General features: G+C 41.0%; 5 protein-coding genes across 6 annotated transcripts; 2 read left to right on the top strand and 3 right to left on the bottom strand.

Moving 5' to 3' along the window:
* Positions 1 to 181: 181 nt before the first annotated feature.
* si:ch73-335m24.2 (protein eva-1 homolog C) lies at positions 182 to 3,679 on the bottom strand. Of its 2 annotated transcripts, XM_062477142.1 has the most exons (8): positions 3,511 to 3,679; positions 2,154 to 2,356; positions 1,812 to 1,935; positions 1,561 to 1,713; positions 1,301 to 1,444; positions 1,099 to 1,170; positions 874 to 957; positions 182 to 628 (listed from the first exon to the last, which is right to left on the bottom strand). In XM_062477142.1, exons 1-8 carry the CDS (start codon positions 3,614 to 3,616, stop codon positions 246 to 248), a joined length of 1,269 nt encoding a protein of 422 aa, XP_062333126.1. In that variant the 5' UTR covers positions 3,617 to 3,679; the 3' UTR covers positions 182 to 245. The 2 variants fall into 2 exon arrangements, with proteins under 2 accessions (XP_062333126.1, XP_062333127.1); XM_062477143.1 differs by lacking the exon at positions 874 to 957 and having other exon boundaries at positions 3,511 to 3,677.
* Positions 3,680 to 6,413: 2,734 nt separating this feature from the next.
* On the top strand, positions 6,414 to 10,371 carry clic2 (chloride intracellular channel 2). The gene is made up of 6 exons (XM_062476708.1): positions 6,414 to 6,780; positions 7,789 to 7,898; positions 8,491 to 8,616; positions 8,752 to 8,852; positions 9,099 to 9,280; positions 9,776 to 10,371. Exons 1-6 carry the CDS (start codon positions 6,514 to 6,516, stop codon positions 9,935 to 9,937), a joined length of 948 nt encoding a protein of 315 aa, XP_062332692.1. The 5' UTR covers positions 6,414 to 6,513; the 3' UTR covers positions 9,938 to 10,371.
* A 293-nt stretch (positions 10,372 to 10,664) lies between these two features.
* On the bottom strand, positions 10,665 to 11,953 carry urp1 (urotensin-related peptide 1). Its single transcript, XM_062476998.1, has 5 exons — positions 11,839 to 11,953; positions 11,507 to 11,635; positions 11,360 to 11,400; positions 11,161 to 11,266; positions 10,665 to 10,839 (listed from the first exon to the last, which is right to left on the bottom strand). The coding sequence occupies exons 1-5, from the start codon at positions 11,939 to 11,941 to the stop codon at positions 10,808 to 10,810; spliced, it is 411 nt and encodes a 136-aa protein (XP_062332982.1). The 5' UTR covers positions 11,942 to 11,953; the 3' UTR covers positions 10,665 to 10,807.
* Positions 11,954 to 14,410: 2,457 nt separating this feature from the next.
* Positions 14,411 to 16,129, top strand: c1galt1c1 (C1GALT1-specific chaperone 1). The gene is made up of 2 exons (XM_062476342.1): positions 14,411 to 14,549; positions 14,970 to 16,129. The coding sequence occupies exon 2, from the start codon at positions 14,987 to 14,989 to the stop codon at positions 15,938 to 15,940; it is 954 nt and encodes a 317-aa protein (XP_062332326.1). The 5' UTR covers positions 14,411 to 14,549; positions 14,970 to 14,986; the 3' UTR covers positions 15,941 to 16,129.
* A 798-nt stretch (positions 16,130 to 16,927) lies between these two features.
* On the bottom strand, positions 16,928 to 18,670 carry mcts1 (MCTS1 re-initiation and release factor). The gene is made up of 6 exons (XM_062476343.1): positions 18,500 to 18,670; positions 17,850 to 18,002; positions 17,656 to 17,753; positions 17,429 to 17,562; positions 17,247 to 17,314; positions 16,928 to 17,156 (listed from the first exon to the last, which is right to left on the bottom strand). Exons 1-6 carry the CDS (start codon positions 18,508 to 18,510, stop codon positions 17,075 to 17,077), a joined length of 546 nt encoding a protein of 181 aa, XP_062332327.1. The 5' UTR covers positions 18,511 to 18,670; the 3' UTR covers positions 16,928 to 17,074.
* Between the last annotated feature and the right edge of the window lie 342 nt (positions 18,671 to 19,012).

Here is a 19,012-nt window from a genome sequence, read left to right as displayed (position 1 = left end):
GTTTGTCATTGCATTTTCAACGTAGGCCTTCTCCAAAATAGCTTGAGAACAGCGTCATCTACTGGACAGTTGAATCATTTGTCGAAATGAATGGAAAGATGGTGTACACTTCTACCAATGCAAATATTTGTACTTGTGTGCTGCACACTAAAATACAAAAAAGTCAAAAGCATACACATGATAGACTAGAATGAAAGTTTAATTGTACTGTTTACGATCAATTCACAACAGTACTTTTTTCTATCTCAGGTACTGCAGACATGGATCTTGTGGATGGCATAGGGACTGGAGTCACGGTGTGGCCAGATGTCTCCGTTGGGCAGATCCTTATCATTCTCTCCCACACGTTCCACCATCTCCACCATCATGGACGGGCTGATCAGGTCCGCCGTGCGGTAAGACTGCGTGAGGCGGCGGAAGGAGGAAGCGTCTGAGGAGTCGTCGTCATAAAGGTCCTCCATGAGCTCCCGGCGCTGTCTGCGGCTGGCCTTCAGCTCATCCCCCAGCTCTGTCACCAGCTCCTTGACGTCCCTCACCACCGTGGAGCGCAGGCCAAACAGACACAGCAGGAAGACGAGGCCAGCACAGATCCCAGAGACAAAGTACAGAGCCACCTTCTCTGGAAGACCTTGGAGGGAGGAGTTCAGTTGTGTGAAGTGAAACTAGTACAATAGCAATAGGGCTCATATAGGAAGGCATAATGTACACTGACAGTGGCATAATGAAGATCTGTGAATAAACAGAGAGGGAACAGTATCTTCTGCTGTTGGAGGGCTACATAAAAGATTCTTGTGAATGCTGACACGTACAGTAAAACAAATTGAACAGAGAGGTTGGGAGTTGTCTCACATGCACAGCAAACAATACACATACCCAGTATTCTGTCAAAGATTTCCAGAGAGTTGGTTAAAAGTACATTTTGAGGCCGGGAGATGCCAGGGCCAGTGTACCATCCTCCTGCAGGTGAAAGGGGAGGGTTCTGGGCTCAGTGGCCAGTGAGCCCGTACACCATGTCCTCTGACATTTTCCCCGCAAAATACAATTCTTCTGTTACACACAACTTTAGCGAACAATAGAAAGAAAGTGTTGGAGTCTTACCATGTGTGTAGTCTGATATCATGAAAGGGTCTGTTGGCCCACGCCCCACATCCTCCAAGAGATATCGAGGAACTGGAGGGAAAAAGGACTGAGCTGTCTATGGTTGGAAATGACCTCAGTACACTTACGCTCTAATCCACCTAGCCTGTCACATAAGGTATGATTAGAGTAGTGTATCACCCACGCAGCTTCTGTCACTCACCACATGTGAAAGACACCCGCAGGTGCTTCCTGGTCCCAGGGAAGCAGGGGTCCCCAAAAGTGTGAGTGTCTGCCAGTAAGGAGCAGTTGGGCCGCCCATGACACTTGCGTGACACTTTCCTCAGGGCCGAGGGGGACAGACACTCTGAGAGACAGATGTACAGAAGCATACCAGACATGACTTATTGGTTTATTCACAGGTTTTGTCACGATTGTGATTCAGATGTGACCACTAGATGGCACTGTAGATCTGTTTCGAACCCATATCTGTTTGTGCTGCAGTAGTCTGGGGGCAGTTAGGACTCCCATGGAGCAGGTGTCCAAACGTGGCTGAGTAGATGGCGAGGACGGTGTCATTCTTACACGCCAGCCTCAGTCTCTCATTCTCACATACCAACCTATTGCGGTGATGCTCTGAGTGGGTTGAAAAAAAAGAAAATACTTTTGAGGAATATCACACAATGATAAAGACATATACAAATTGCAGAATATATAAGAGAATAAACTCTGACCTGGGCGACACTTGTAGGACACTAAGAGGTACTTGCTGGTGAGTGGACAGGGGTCCTGTCCGAACACTGCATTAATGACCAAGATCTGACATCTCCTCCTGCCCTGGCATTCTGACTCAACTTTCTAGAAGGAATGCAAAACAGCCACGCCTGGTTAACTAAACATATAAAAGGCAAAAAAAAACTGGAATTGGTTCATTTAATATGACAGTCAACCGTGGCTACTTATTGAGACACCCATTTCCCTTTTTCATACTAAAAGTGATATCAAGTCGAAAACAACTGTACATTGTTTACATGTTTAAAGGACTTTCGGTGGAATTCAGATTAGTCAGTTTTTACCTCAGTAGCAACAGAGGATGTGCATTCAGTGCTGTCCTCTGTTGTGTTTGTGTTGGTCGGAGGACATAAGTTCTTGCTCGGAACACGTCGTCCATAAAATGCGGAGAGAACAGCCACAGAGGTTCTGGAAGGACACTTGATAGTTAGAGTGTCCCCGTCACAGGCATGGGCAGTGTGATTTCTCAGGATGGAGTGGAGATAAACTGAAAGAGGATAAGAGATATGAGTGAACCACACACTTAGATATTGTGCAATAAATGTTACTTTCACTTATTGTAAAAAGCTCTATTCACAGTGGAAGGGGATTTTCATGATTGGAGATCCTTTTCAGTTCCTCATCTTTGTTTGAGTTTCAAATATTCAGAAAAATTAGTGCAGTAGAAAATGTAATGACTGGCCATCAAGCTCAGGGAAATTTGAGCCATCTCATTACACTGATTAAGCAGCACAGTCTTAGGCAAACTCTGGGAGTGGTTTTAATGTACCCTTTGTTACATGGCAAGTAGTAATAATACTGGCCTTGGTCCCAATAATAATATTGTTATTAGTGCCTATTTAACACTTAATTAATCCAACATTATTCTCTTCCATTTTTCCAAAGGTGACACAACCCTTTACGCAAGGGTGGTATCTCAAGAACATGGGTGTAGTTCCAATAGGCAGTATTGGACTCTGAGTCATGTACAAACACCCTGGAAAAGAGACTTCAGCACACTGGAAGTTGTTTCTGACCTCCCCTTTTGCTGGCTGCCCCAGGCCCTCTGCCCCTGTGTGGGTCTTCCTGGCTGTGTGTGCTATGTATTTTCCAGTGGCAGCCCCAGTGAGCTCCCGGAAGGCCGTACCAGGCACTCGTTCACAATGAGCTATTCTGAAGCTCTCTCACACCCGCACGCAAATGAAGATCCCTGTCAGGGCCAGATGGACAGATTCAAGGACAATAGCAACCCAAGACAAAGGCAGGCTGATGTCAGGGCTTTACCCATCCACAAGGACTGGCTATCTGCCTTGTCAACACAAATTATCATAATGTGCTGTTGTGTGTTTATCCTATTTTATCGTGTCTTAAGGTGGGCATCTGAATAAAGAGCACCTGTATCAGAGGTAAACAACAAAAGTACCTCAATTAGCGTGATATTTTCCTTTGGAAAGGCAATACTAATAACAAGGAGGACACATTTCAGCAGTCTTTACATCTGTGTCCTCTCAGCATAATCTCTAGCAGCTCAGGATGTGTGAGAGATAAATCATGGGATGTACATTGAATGTCTTCTTTTGCCTAGCTGGACCGGGGCTGAGTGAGACAGAGCTTTCCCACTTTTCTCAAACACAACAATAACAAACGCCAAAACACACTCACCGGAAAAGTCGGGAGCAGATCTTGCGCTGTGTGTGTTCAGAGCCAGGAGGAGGTAAAGAAGACAGCAGGACCTGCAGACGCTCCATGGGACCGTCATAGTGCACATTCGACATTACGGAGCACTGGGGCTCGCCACTGTCAGTTGTTTTCCAATTTACTGACTGTGAGCAAAGGGTCAATGATGCCATTGTCTTGACCTGAGAACAATCCCCCGTTTCACTGTCAAAGAAACAGATGAATTCTTTTGCCAGTGATTTGGGCAAAGTGTATGAATGTGTATGAATTAATTGATGTGTGTGGTTTTCTTTTTTTATTAATGGGAAAGATCTTAACATAAAGCATTGTTATGGAGGTGGGAATTTAATTCAAGACATAGCTGCAAGACTCCATTGGCTATTTCTGTTTGTTTAACTTGATAACAATTCTCGATCTTCTGCCTGTGTAATGGCAGAATCGAGGGTGACTCTTGCTCATTGGTCAACAGTGAGGGTCCTGTTAATCGAAAAAGAGATTCGATTTTCCGAGGGGTGACTTCCAGCTGCTGTTTGTCTAGTGGCTCTTTGGGACATCTATCTCCCAAAGATAAGGTTTTCCTTTTTCCTCTCTGGAGGGGAAGGACAGGGGTCAAGGGCAAGTACCACATTTCCACTAACCCTTCAGAATTACTTGAAATCACAATAGTTCTGTTTGTTTCAGCCAGTTGCATCTCTGTTTCTTACAACACAACACTACATTGTCATAACAACCAAATAAAGAAAGCCAGTGACCTCACATTCTACATAGGCCAACGAATGTCGTAATTAGGATGAAACATGGGAAGTGCTAATGACTCAACAGGAACTTTGGTGAGCGTATTCATTCTACTGTAAAGGTTCCGAAGCCTATTCATGCCTGTGATTTTTGACCAAAGTAACAAATCCCCCCACATACAGTACTGCAGTGCTGCTGACACCTCCCTAAAAACAATGTCAGTACAGTGATGAACTCCTTCACGGAACTTCCTGGATGGAATGATCACTGTGGAGGGGTTGCAGTGAACGTTCCAGACATATATATTCATGGGCGAGTAGAGGGGAGTGTGAGAGGGATGAGGTCTGTAATATAATTTCTAAACTGAGGCCACAACCTCCCTGCCTGTGTTTGCTTCTAAGAGGAGGTGAATGCTTTGTAGCCTCCAGCAAACTGCTTTTGCTCCATTTCCTGTGCTGGCGCTAGTATTATTCATTTAATTTCCAGCATTTGTTGGACATTTCCATGTTAGGCGTTTGTTTTTCATCTTCTCTCCCTCTGATGGAAATTCCCATCAGCCACTTGAGCAGATGAAGGAGAGAAGTACATTGAACAGACACCATGTCATCTTGATTTCCACTACTCTCCTTAGAGAAAGGCACTATTGAGCCATGTTGACAAACCAGTATGATTGTATTAAGCAGCTGTAAATCTTCCCTATTAACAAGAAATAAGGTAATACCTGCAGATTCCAAATTCCCTGCAACTGAATCTCAGGTTGTGATGTTCTATTAAGCAGAAATAAAGCAACAAAAGATTTCAATGTAGGTGAAACCTTTGATGTGTCACAAAAATCAATATTTTCAAACAGTCAATATTTTGAAAGCACTACCACTGTTACTTATTTCATATTGTTCCATTATCCAAAAGATTACAGTCTTCATCAAAAGTAAAAGCCAACCAGGCAACCCCCTGGCTATTCAAAGGAATAATATACAAACATGTATCTGCATTCCAGGCTCTCCACCCCTTTTACCCTCTCAAATTACTGGAGATTGTGACCAGGGAGTTCTCCCATCCGGACGCAATGAGAATCTATCTACACACCATGACTCATCAACTAGTCATGCTATCAGCGAGAACCCACGTGGTTTCATATAATTTTAGGTATTCCTGTAATGTACACTTAAATTCAGTTAGTTTCTATTTCTTTTTTCACAGACAGAAGCTGATATCAGTAAAAAAAAAATAGTCTAAAAGAATAAGCATGTCAACTCTAATCATAAATGCAATATTGTACTTGTGTAAGTGTAAAACACTTATACTTAAAATAAATAGATGTCTTTGGTTTTTGGCTTTCACTATTTGTTTACATCCCAGTAAACAAATGTGACAGTGGTGGCTCCCCTTCCCAGATCACTGTCACCAGAGTTTTGACATTTCTCAACACACACTCACACCTGCACCTCGTTTGCCTGATTAGACGTTCGATCTATATATACTAGCTTAGCCTGTTTCTTCACTGCGAAGTCTTGTTAGTTAGTTCTTACCTGCAATACCGAGCGTTACTTATCTAAGAGTTTTATGTGTACCGAACCTTTGTTTTTGCCTCGACCATTCTTCTGATCTTCCCTTTGGATTTTCTAGAAACGGAGATAACGACCCCAGCCTGAAATCCGTACCTGCTCTGTGCCTAGTCTCTGAAATTCCTGCCAGCCCCTGTTAGACCCAAGCCTGTGACCCGACCATCCTTTGGATTTGCCTACCTTGCTGTTTGCCTGTTGACGACCTGTGCCTGTCTGACTACTCTGTACTACCATTAAAAGCCCGCACTTGGATCGCTACCACTTCTCCTGAGTCCGATCATTACAACAAAACAGTCCTTTTACTCCATTAATAAAACAGACAAGGAACTGGGAGTTACTTGTGTTTTTGCAATACTAAATTAAATTAGGTGTTACTGGTACACAGTACATGCTTTGTATGGAGAGCCTGAAAAAGGAAAAATACCTTCTTTGTGAACTTCAAAAACAATCACTGTATTAAACTGTTAAAAGTACATGTAGAGTTGAGGACATATCTGAATACCTTCTCAATCATATGATGATGTACTTTGATGTTGCACATTGTCAAACCGTTATTGCTTGACTTGTAATGGGAGCTATTTTAAGCTCTCCTAGTAGAAACTTGGCATTGTGCTTATATGCACCGGAACCCCGCCCATCCTCTGGGACCTCCCTCTAACTTTTAAAGTGTGTTCAGAGCAACAGCTTCATGGATCTCCAAATACAAAACCTCTGGGTCTTAGCCCACACCTCCCTTTCACATCCTCATATAAGTGCAAACGCTCTAGAGCCCAGATCAGTTCAAAGACTTTCCGTCAGCTTCACACCCAGTGGATTTGGAGTTCTGCTGAGCTTCGTTCAGGTCAGTTGTGGGCACCAACTTTCTGGACATTGGCACTGTACAGCACTGCTTTTGGGCGACATGGCACTCCGTCAGGATTCTGACATGGAGCCAAGCATTGAGCTCTTCATCAAGGTAATTTTGTGATTCTTTATATCTTCAATAACATCCATGTACACTATTGTTTATTGAGTTCATTGTAACACTTTGGGAAACAGTGGGACAGGACGCAATGACAAAAGGAACAACCTGTTTTAAGATAAGTACAGAGAACAGCATCCATATATTGATAGTCTGGGCTGGAGTCAAACTATAAACTTGCTATTCACTTATCCCCATTATAAAGGGACAAATATCTCAATAATTGGCACAAGGAATCAGATAGAAACTTTACACTCATGTGCATCACACATAGTCTCGAGGGTGTGCGTGTCTGAGAGAGAGAGTCAGAGGCTGCTTTATCAGTACATTTCGAAGGCAGACACTGAAGGCCTCCTTATCATTCCACACCCAGGAGGAGCATGGAGAACATTAGGACGCCCTGGCCCCCTGCCTGGACCAGACACACCCACACACTTACGCACACACATGCTCAAACAAACACTGACACACACATGCTGAAACATACACACCTACTCACACACTTGCTCAAACACTCAAATACACACTTCACACGCGCAAGCTGAAACACACACGCACACACATTGCTCAAACATACATCATAACTTATATTAGATCCTATCAGTCTTTACTAACCAATATAAAAAGTCAGCTCTGCCCACAACAGGTAGGATCAGTTGCAATAATAAGCCTCAGCTGTGTTCTGAGTGTTTCCTGAGGGGATTGAAAGTTCATGGCCACTATCTTCCTCTCCACGTTATGCAGGCTTTTCCTTTTCCTTTTGGAGGAAAAGTCTTTAAAACCCAAGCCCCTCCTACACCTACAAGTGTCTGTGTTGTTCATGTGTGTTTTGGCCAAGAAATATGATTATGAAAAGTTCGGTTTTAGAGAAGACTCAACCTGAAAACCGGCCAGTAGGAACGATATATGTTTGATCCATGACCTTCAGCTGTGTGTATCCAATCTTATGATTAACAATCAACATAATCATAAAACAGTGAGACCTTTATGTTTACTCTTCAGGCTGGCCACGATGGTGAGAATGTGGGAAATTGTCCCTTCTGCCAAAGGCTCTTCATGGTCCTGTGGCTGAAAGGTGTCAAGTTCACAGTGACCACGGTCGATATGAGGAAGTAAGTCCTGCCCACCACAGCTATCCCACCTCAACACTTCCTGAGCACCTGTTCAAAGGGTGCCTACACACATTTAGCATTTAGGGAGACTGAGGATATATTGTGGATACATTTATGAGAACCAAACCCAGTTCAACTTGTAATAAGTTATTCCTCAATGGGTGTGATAGAGGGAAGTAGGGAGGAGCTTTCAAAGCAATTGATTATTGAACAAAGAGCCCTGTATTGTTTTTGAACAAACAACTTTTAATCTACCTTATTCTTTTGTCACTTTCTCATGACCATTACTGGTGAGCAAATAGGATCAGGATATTTTGAAAGGATTCTGATAATTGAATGATTCAAGAGAATACACAAGCATACTACCCTTGAGCAACAATGAGCCACTCCTATGTCAGATTGTTTTATGAACTGAATCACTTTGTCCACATTCTTCCAATCATTAATCAAAACTTCACACTTGGATTCTTGACAGTAAGATAAGCTTTGTTTTCATTGAGATTGTGGCAGTGAATGTTTATAAACAGTACATGACCATAGCAACTCCCAGCTAAACCATGCCACCTCTCTGCCCATGCCCGGTCCATTTTAGGAAACCAGCAGAGCTGAAGGAGTTGGCTCCGGGAACAAACCCTCCTTTTCTCCTGTACAACGGAACCCTAAAAACTGACTTCATCAAGATTGAGGAGTTTCTGGAACAAACAATAGCCCCTCCCAGGTATTTTGAATGTATTTACCAGAGGAAATGAAATACACAGTCAGTCTTATGTTTTTACATTACATATTATTCATTTAGCACTTTTATATACAAATAGTCTGTCAAACAAACTAATTCTCAGACCCCCTTCCCCAGGTATCCCCACCTCAGCCCACTCAACAAAGAGTCTTTTGACGTTGGAGCTGACATTTTTGCCAAGTTCTCTGCTTATATCAAGAACCGCCCGAACAATGCCTGTAAGTATGGATTACAGTGTAGTTCCTGAAGGCCATACTACTTGTCTTAGTATAGTATAGTGTAATATAGTATTGCATAGTGCAATTTAATATAATCTAACATAGTACAACATGTGAATAGATAATCTATACTTTGTATGGCAAAATATATATATTGTGTTGTGTATAATGAATTATATTACAGTTATTTCTTATTTACTCAAAAAGTTCACATCTTTACATACCCTTGTCTTTATACCTGAACAGATCATGAGACAGCCCTGCTACGGGAGTTTAAGCGACTGGACATCTACCTGAACTCCCCTGTCCCTCAAGAGATTGATGTCAACTCTAGAGAAAACATCACCATCTCCAAGAGGAAGTTCCTGGATGGCAACCATCTAACCTTAGCAGACTGCAACCTGCTGCCCAAACTGCATGTCATCAAGGTGAGACACAAGTGAATTACGTCACATCAAAATGGTTGAAACCTCCAATAAACAAGGCACCTAACACTTGAATCCTTTAAATAAAAATTGTATGATGATTAGGGTTGTAACAATATTAGAATTTTACTATACGACTATCATGGCCAAAATAATTCACGATAACGATATTATCTATGGAAAATATGAAAAAGATATATAGAATAATGCTATTAGTCAAATTCATTTTCAACTTTGCTTATTGTGTTTTGTCTCTCTTTTTTGCAAATGAATTACACTTACACTCAAATATGTTATTACAATGTGAAACAGAAAGAAACTAAAATGATTTCAAAGTCACTGGTTTATTTACACAGTATTATCATAATATGTGTATTATTAACACAATATCAATATTTATTTTTTTATTTTTTTACATTGCGGTTATTCTCAATACCAGTATATCGCGGCACCCCTAATGATGATATGGTATGATATTTTCACACTTTCTTTTCTTAGGTTGCTGCCAAAAAGTATTGTGACTTTGACATCCCAGCCCAGTTCAGCGGTGTGTGGCGGTACCTTCAGAACGCCTATGAGAGGGAGGAGTTCAGGCAGACATGCCCTGCCAACATTGAGATTGAAAAGGCTTACCTGAGTGTAGTTAATGCAAGGAAATGAGCCCCTTTTTCATTTGTCATTCTTTGCCACAGTATCACCAGCTACCATTCATAGTAATGCTGCTGTAGAAAGTCTATGTGTAATTTCAAGTATAGACTATTTATTTGAAGATTTTCTAATGGCAGAATTGTGTTGCATGCCACACTGATTTGCCAAGCGTGCAATTGGCATTGGCTGTTAATCTATATAGCAGGTTGCTCTGTCTATAGTGTAAATATTTCTATTTTTACTATACAATAATTGTATAGATGTGTGAAAAAGTAAGAGCCGTGGAAGGCCAGTTGAAAAACTGTTGAAACACAAAATGATAACCACGCTCACCAACTCAGATAACAAAGTTCTGACCAAAACAAATACAGTTCTTAATCTTGTACAAAAACATTTCAGATGGTTTTAAAAGATGTTACCAATAAAATACATCTCTTTATTCTAAATGTGTGTGCATTTCTTTCTATGTGTGTGGTTTGATATAGTATTATGCTGCTCCCTTGTGGAGACTAAATAATGTCAAATCCACTGGTATTCATTGTAAAACCAGGATATGACAACCAGTTTTATTCATGTGTGGAGATGGGTATTGTTTTACTTTCAGAGCCTTTGTTTAGGTTTTACCATGTATAATCTGAAACAATCTGAAATACAAAGTTATCCAACCAATGAGGGATGTATTTCATTTTATTGTCAGACTCAATGCAAGAAACTTTCAAATGAATGCAAAAATATATTTCTATTCATTTATTCTATATTCCACGTATAAAACAATGTACACATTGTCTTAGAGATTAAAATGTGACTAAAGCATGGGGTTGGAACCAAAGGTGATCTTGTACAGGCAAGGTGGAAATTGTTCTTCTTCTTTGGCTTTGTCATTTAGTTTGTCACACAGTATTTCCAGAAGCATGCTGTCAAAGGAGAAAACACAGAGAAAACAGAGGAAAGATCTCATATTTTTGTATCAATCCTGAATATAGTACTTTCGTTATCATATCCTGTTCTTTATCCGGTTTGGTTATGGCAGCACCATTCTACTTTCAATGGGGTTATTCTAAAGTAAACATCCTTTTCACATTGGCAAACAATATACAGTAGGATGACAAATATGTCAGCTAAGATATTACCTAAGACATATGTAATGTGACGCACTGTTTTATTTTTTGTTGGTGACCATATTCTCTACATAGGTAAGGAGAAGTACACACTTGATCCAGGATAGCATTACTCACTTCTCTTGTTGGTTTTCGGCAAGCTCTGCTCCGACCGTAGAAAGCCATGGGAACGGAGTTTGTCGGCTGCCGCAAGCTTTAACACAACCTCTTTCAGGTCATCCACCTGATAGACACAAAGAATATTTTTCTAGTCTCGTCAAGTCACAGCACATGGCACACTCTCTTCAGATACGATACAACAGTTGCAAATACTTACCATATTGACAATTTTCTCCCGTGGAACTGAATCTTTGGCTCCTTCGAGGGAAAAATATGTTTTTAAGTACATCCCACCACATAATAGTAGTAATATGAAATACTGAAATACTTTAACTAAACTCAAATCAACTATTTGTCTCTCTACCTTTACTCCAGGCGTCCTGGCCTCCATCTCGTTGTAGAAGAAGTGGGTACAGATTCTTCATTTCCATATGGTCATTCAGATCAGTATTTTCCCCATCCTCTACTTCTGCCACCAACTTCTGGATCAGATCTGTTTACATAAAGCAACCAAGTATCTTCATCCTGTGCAAGCAGTACTGTCACCACGGTACCCCTGATCCTCACAGCACTGCTTCATATTGCAGATAATGACCCATTCCACAATCATTCTAAAACATTGGCAAACTTTTTTTTCACATTTTGATTAAGCCAAAACGTGTAGATCAGCAAAGAAGCACAACTGCTTTATCCTACCTGCCTGAGGTTCCAAGTTAGAGTCTGGGTATAACGGTGAAGCATGTGTTCGTCTCGCAGAGCAAATCACAGTTAAGATGTAGAACAGTGCTAAGGACAGCATGCTGACAATGTCTTCCGATGTTCAGATGTACACTACCTTGGCCTGACTGAGAACTTCACTTTTATATCTTTCTTGGCAATCCATCATGAACGGATCAATACATGATCCTGTCACCCAGTCTCAGTGTTAATGGTTTTGAGGTGATGGCCCAGTCGTCATAGGGGCAATTCAACGGACCCTGTCAATTCAGTCAGAGCCTATCTCTGCTTGTACAGAGAGCCCTAACAAATGTTTACTCTTCAACCGCAATCAGTGGGTAGTCAGCCACCTCAGATTCTTTATGACTGTCACCATTTTTGTAATTGGCTGTTCATCCTATCACTCACAAAATGGGGGAAAAAACATGTATCATTCCTTTGATCTCGACTCTTGTCTGCACGCTTTAGAAATATGGTGCCACCAAACTGTGTTTTTACGTCATCTTATGTTTAGTGATCCCACCACGGGCCAGTGCAATGCAAATTGTGCATTAGCACTGGAACTGGTGGCATTGTGTATCAGTCATTTTTCCTCCCTATCCCAGACATAAAATAATGTTAGGGGTCATCAAGGTCATTCTCTTTTACACACACATGCATACAAAAGTCTAGCCAGATCCCTTTTGACAAAAATAAAAGGTAGCATAGCAAAGTAATAGCATTAAAGGAGCCAGAATGTCAAATGATACTGGTGTCTAAAAGTTTCTGAACTAGGTATGAAGAAAAACCTGATTTACCTTCTCTGAGTCATCTCAGTCTTGAATGCCAAGGAAGGAGAATATTTAGTTGTGCAGACATTTTAGGATGTTGTTCTCTATATATAAGACATCAGAAGAAGAACTATTATACGTAACACGGTCATTTGGTGATTTTGTTATATTTTCCTAAAATAAATGCAATTTTGTCAAGAGATTCATTGTTCATGTGATATCACAACTTATTTAGTATGCTTTTAACTGTGTCTATCTTTTATGTTAGTTTTTTTATACAATTTGTCAGGTACAAACAACATGGCAAGGCAGTGATTGGGTGATGGTTCGTGCAATTTGTGTGGACAGTTAGAAATGGTGAGCATTGAGCAATGTCTTGATGGAATTTTATCGTGTAGAGCGAATTGTGTTTAGGAATAGACTGAAGCGCCAGAATGCAACATAATTGGGTGCATTTACTCTCTAGCTGACACACAATGTTGCTACAACACTGGGTGTCAGCTAAAGAGTTAATTTACCCAGGTATTTCGCATTACCTGTTTTTTGATGTTATACCTGGACAAGAAAAGTCTGCTCTCTTGCCATTTTATATTCATTCGATATTATATCTGGACAAAATGTCAGTCTTCTGGACACTGGCCATTCATTTGATACTATATCTGGACAAAATGTCAGCCTTCTGGACACTGGCCATTAATTTGATGTTAGGCCTATACCTGGACAAGAAAAGTCAGCTCTTTTGACATTTGATATTCATTCAATATTATATCTTGACAAAATGTCAGCCTTCTAGACTCTGGTCATTCATTTGATACTATACTTGGACAAAATGTCAGCCTTCTGGACACTGGACATTCATTTGATGTTATACCTGGACAAGAAAAGTCAGCTCTCTTGACATTTTATATTCATTCAATATTATATCTTGACAAAATGTCAGTCTACTGGACACTGGCCATTCATTCGATGATATACCTGGGAAAGATATGTCTTCTTCAGCTGCTCTAGTCATAACTGTAGCTAAGGTGAGGTAAATACTACACAAAAAAGCGTCAGAACTATTGTGTTTTGTAGATAAGATCATGCTACATCTAGCCAGAAGATTGGATGTCTTGCATCATGTGTGTAGAAGCTGTATTTAGATCGATATTGTAAGACTTAGTTGGACTGTGTAGGCTATTCCCATTCACGTAAAGTTACTCAGTGCACTCAAACAGTGCCGGTGTCGTGCCAAGGCACTTATCCCCACCAGGATTTGCATCCCCTGGCCGCGGGAGCGCACGTGCACTCAGAGAAGCGGAGTTTAACTGCTGCACCTCGAATTCACCTCTTAAATGGAACAAATAGCGACGTGGAAGACTCGACAGGGTTTTCCATAGTAACAAGGGACTCATTTATCTACATGAATACGTTTATTTGTCTGTTACATTAAGGCGACATGTGAATTGTTTAATGCGTCGTTTAGTATTGTGGATTAATCGACAGTTTTCCAAAGTTCCATATTGCCATGCACCTTAGCTACATAGGCCGACTGATAGGCCTATCTATGTTAAACTCCGCTTCTGTAAGTGCACGCGCGCTCCCGCGGCCAGGGGATGCTAATCCTGGCGGGGATAAGTCCCTTGGCACGACACCGGTCCTAGCACATTTGGTGCCCTGGGCACGATTGCAGGGGCGAGGCCCTCATTGCACACTGCAATAATGAGGGTTCATACTCCCGAACAGTAGGTGGCGATGAAGCACTTCTTAAACGTTGGTTGCAATCTACCATAATAATATCAAAAGAGGAAAAACAAGTCTAGCTTGTAGTGCCAGTATTCAGTGTCTCTAACAGCCGTCATACAGGACTTCAGCCGCCCACACAAGGATTTCCAGGAGTAGGAAAAAGGAGACAGAAATATACAATATCATTTTGTTTAGGTAATGCGCTTTTTAAAATCATGTTTTAAGTTTTACCATGTTTATGCTGTCCTTTCCAGGGTTAGCTAGTTACCTAACTAATCTAGTATGTGGCTAGTAGGATTTGGTAACACGGTGTAATTTAGCAATTCTACAGTGTACTTGAAACGGCAACACACGTTTTTATACATATACTTATGGATTCAAAGTGGGTTCTATGAATGCGAGACAAGTATTAAATAGCAAGTTATTTGCAGTTACTCTGTGGCTGAGCTAGCTTAGCGTTATATGACAACCAAATCTACTGTATCATGTCAGTAAAAAGACGTGTCATACTTGACGAGTGACATTCTACGTCAGGTTGCTAGTATTATGCAAGTACTTACAGGCACAGTAAAAAAAAAAAAAATCTAATTATTATTATTGTGTATTCTTTCACAGTTAAGTGCTGCTCGAAAATGTTGTCAGAAGGCAGTTCCTTCATGAAAGGAATGATTTTAGGGGGTCTATTCTGTTTGGTGCTATCCCTCCTGAGTAGTTTCAGTCCAAGTGCACAGTCGAACCCTGAGGACCATCACCACCATCACATCATGGCTCCCAGTAAAGAAGATCTTAGGCGTCTGTCAGAGGCCCAGATGGTAGAGCTGGGCCATAAAGTCCGGGTGTATTGTGTCATTATGGTCCAGCCCAAGGTCTTGATGCATTGGGCCACTGCCAAGGACACCTGGAGCAAACATTGTGACCAGGTGGGGTTCTACAGTTCAGAAGCAGCAAAGGCACTTGAGTCAATAGACCTGAATGAACAAGACGAGTGGGCAAGGTTACGCAAGGCCCTGAAGCATGCCTTTGATAACGCTGGAGATCTCCGCTGGTTCTTTGTGGCCCGGCCCACCACATTTGCTATCATTGAGAACCTCAAGTACCTGATCCTGGACAAGGATCCCAGTGAGCCCTTCTACATAGGCAATGCCATGAAGTCAGGAGAGTTGGAATACGTTGAGTATGAGAGTGGCATTGTTCTCAGCTATGAGGCCCTTAAAAGGCTGGTAGAGGTGTTCAAGGATGAGGAGAAGTGCCCAGAGCGAGGGAGAACCCTGTGGAAGCTAAGTGAGGAGAAACAGTTGGCCATTTGCCTGAAATACACTGGGGTATTTGCAGAGAACGGAGAGGACTCACTGGGTAAGGGCCTGTTCAACACCAAAAGTGTGGGTTCCCTCATTGCAGACGGCATGACCAAAAACCCCTCCGATGTCGTGGAAAGTTGTTGTTCTGACTTGGCCATCACCTTCAGTGGGATGTCACCAAACCAAATGCAGGTCATGATGTTTGGTGTCTACAGAATGCGGCCATATGGACACAATTTCCATGACTCCTTAATTTTCCTGCCCCCGGAAGGATCGGATAATGATTAATTTCTGCTCCCCTGGAGCTGAATGCGTCACTTTTAAGACTGCTGCTGTGAAGGCAATTCTGACTGTTGGGAACCAATTAGTTTTATTCCTTTTATTATTTTAAGTTTTATGGTATGTATTTTTCTTACCTCACATTCACCATCATGTTGTGGTCATATGTAATTATAAATAAAATGGTAATGTTGTGTATGAAGGAAGATTTCATTGATTCAATTAATATTCTATTCTATTCACAAGATTAGTTCAAATTTGATGGAAAAAGACAACTTTCTTGAGTGTTTTTAACCCTTGTGTTATCTTCGGGTCATTCTGACCCATCAGTCATTGTGACCCACTGTCGTATTGCGACAAATTTACCTCATACAAAAACAAAGTGAAGCATTTTCTTTTAACTGTCGGGCTGTCTCAGACCCCTCACATTGCAATGGTTAAAAGAAAATTATTTTTATTTGTTTTTGTATTGGGTGAAATTGGGTAAACACAACGATGGTTCGTTGTGAACCTTTGGGTCATGTGACCCGAAGGCAGCACGAGGGTTAAAAGGGATATTTTTGTACGAGTGAGGGGGTGGTTTTATTTTGTACATGTTTCTAAAGGACCGTGAATGTAACCTATACCAGCTTTACCAATTGTATGTACGGTAATGGTTTACAATAAGTAATTGAAATGTGAATAATGGCATAGTTGTTTTAATAAACATTGTAGTCAAAGCCAATAACACCCACTGGACATCTTTTGATTTTACAGCCTAAAATCTAAGCAGGTAACTTTGGTACATACACAAATTGAAAACAGGTTTTAAGAGTATCACAAAAAGGGATGGAGAAGCCATGCTGGTATCTTACCACAATTTTTCCTGGACTTCTTTATTAACTGTTAAAGTAAACCTGATGGGTGATTTGCTGTGGATCCGACTAGTGCCATTCATTAAGTGTATTTGCAAGCTTCTATTTTCACTGTACAATACTTTAATAATGGACAACAAACTGAATGCAGAATTTTATTTGTGCATCAATTGGGGATTGATTCAAAGCCATCAGCTAATTACACAGCTAAGTCCATCAGTGTAAACAATTGACTGGCTGCCTAGGCCTCACTGTCAAGAGATCCACGTTGTCCAGAAGGGGTGTGACATCACTTATAAGTCTTCATGTGCCACAGTCCATCATTTAGATAATGAACATTTTCGATCCCAATGCCCTTGTTGACTTTCTCTCTGGAAATTGTGAAAAAATATCATTTGAAATTACAATGAATAACAAATTGAACGAATAAATGTAAAGAAGGGCAAGCACAATATGCTTACATGCTTTCTGCAGACATCTTCATAACCCCAACACAAAGTGCATGTTGTTTGCCCTCTGCCATTATGGCCTTAAAACAGTTACTAAGGAAACAACCTCATATAGGGTATGTCTTGCAAAAGAGACCTGTGTAAATGTAGTCAAATATACACAAACATGAGCAAAATCACAGGCTGAAGGATACAACTACTGTGTCTGAGGCAGCTGGATAGAGTTTGGCACCAGGTGAAGTCAATCCAGGACACATGATATTGGCTCCGCTTAAGACAAATTTGATGGCACCCTTGTCTACTTGCTGGTGTGGGAGAATAAATGGATCTGTGAAACAAACGTACAAGACATATGTAAATATACAAAACAATCATTCAAATGTCAATACGTACATTTAGTTTAGACACACGATTGCCTTACATTTATGCAGCAGTCTGAGAGTTGGGTAAAACGGTCCTTCTCTTTGTCTGAAGAAGAGCAGTTCTCCATTCACCGTCAGTATTTCAATATGTTCGTGGCTGCAAGTTAATTGACATAATAGAACACCATGAACTAAGAAACATCTTTGAATATGAACATGCATACCTTTAGGACTGTAGTGACGTGTGTATTACCATCTCACTATTTTGACTGGGTCTTTTTTCGGCATGATGTGGTTGAGCCATGACTCTATGTCAGGGAACTGATCCAATAGTTGGTTTTTGATTCCCTTGATCACTGAGGTTTTAAGCTGTATACAGTTGGATACATTTTCCTTATCATCGAATCTGAAGAGACAGGAACACACCACCTCAACAACATTTATTCGCAACATTATTTTCTTTCACGCCCCCTAAAAACACGTATATTTGTTAAATTCAAGGTTAAAGGCTGTCGTCCCTGTGGTGCTAGATGTAATTACTTTTAACATTAACTAGCAGGCCGTAAATTGGACAAGTAGAGTCCTGCCCCCCAAAACTGAACAGTAAACTGTACTCTTGAGTGTTAGCTTGTAGTCATAACCGCGATTGAGTTGAATGCGTTTATGCTTTATGTTTCAATGAACGCAGTAGATAGCTAGCTACCGTACACAAGCATTTCCCAGTGTATATCCCTAGACATATCAGTCAGTCAACCAGGAAGGGAGAGCTAACGACGCCGTTACATACTTGCTAGTATTGGCTAGCAAGGAATCATTCTGACGGACTACTGTAGCTGGTAGCTAGCTAACATCTAGCTAGCTATCAAACATAACATCTACTAGGAAAAGACAATAGCTACCTACTTTTTAAACATCCTTGTTGGTTGCGATCAGTGTGCTATTTCAAACGTGGACAAGCCTATTCTATGTATTGTTTGTCAGACTTGGATATCATCAATAACGAAATGCATGCATCTACATTCATAGGTCTCCACGCTTGTCTCGCAGTTGTTAGCAAGGATGCATCTCATTCCTAAATGTTGCTCTCTTCGTTGTGTGCTCGTGCACTTTGCTTTACGTTTCCTAAAGTAGTCTATCCGGTGGTAGTGAAACAAAAAAGTAAAGCCGTGAAAGAGCTTTGGATATGTTTTTATAGATCAATTGTCAACCCATACCAAATCATTTCATATCTGAATAGAAGAGCCCGCGAGAGAGCATCGAAGGGAACATATTGCAGAATTGGAATGCCGCTACATTAAACATGACTTTGCGACAGTTTAGGTAACAAACGGCATCATCTCTACCTTTGGTTTGCATAGAAATATTTTATCCAATCTTGAAATCACTCTGTGTGTGTGCTAATGTTGTGAAGTGTAT

Source organism: Osmerus eperlanus, chromosome 13 (genome assembly GCF_963692335.1).
Source record: "Osmerus eperlanus chromosome 13, fOsmEpe2.1, whole genome shotgun sequence".
Lineage (NCBI taxonomy): Eukaryota > Metazoa > Chordata > Actinopteri > Osmeriformes > Osmeridae > Osmerus > Osmerus eperlanus.
The sequence above is the reverse complement of the archived record's forward strand: the minus strand, read 5'-3'. Positions and strand labels throughout refer to the sequence as shown.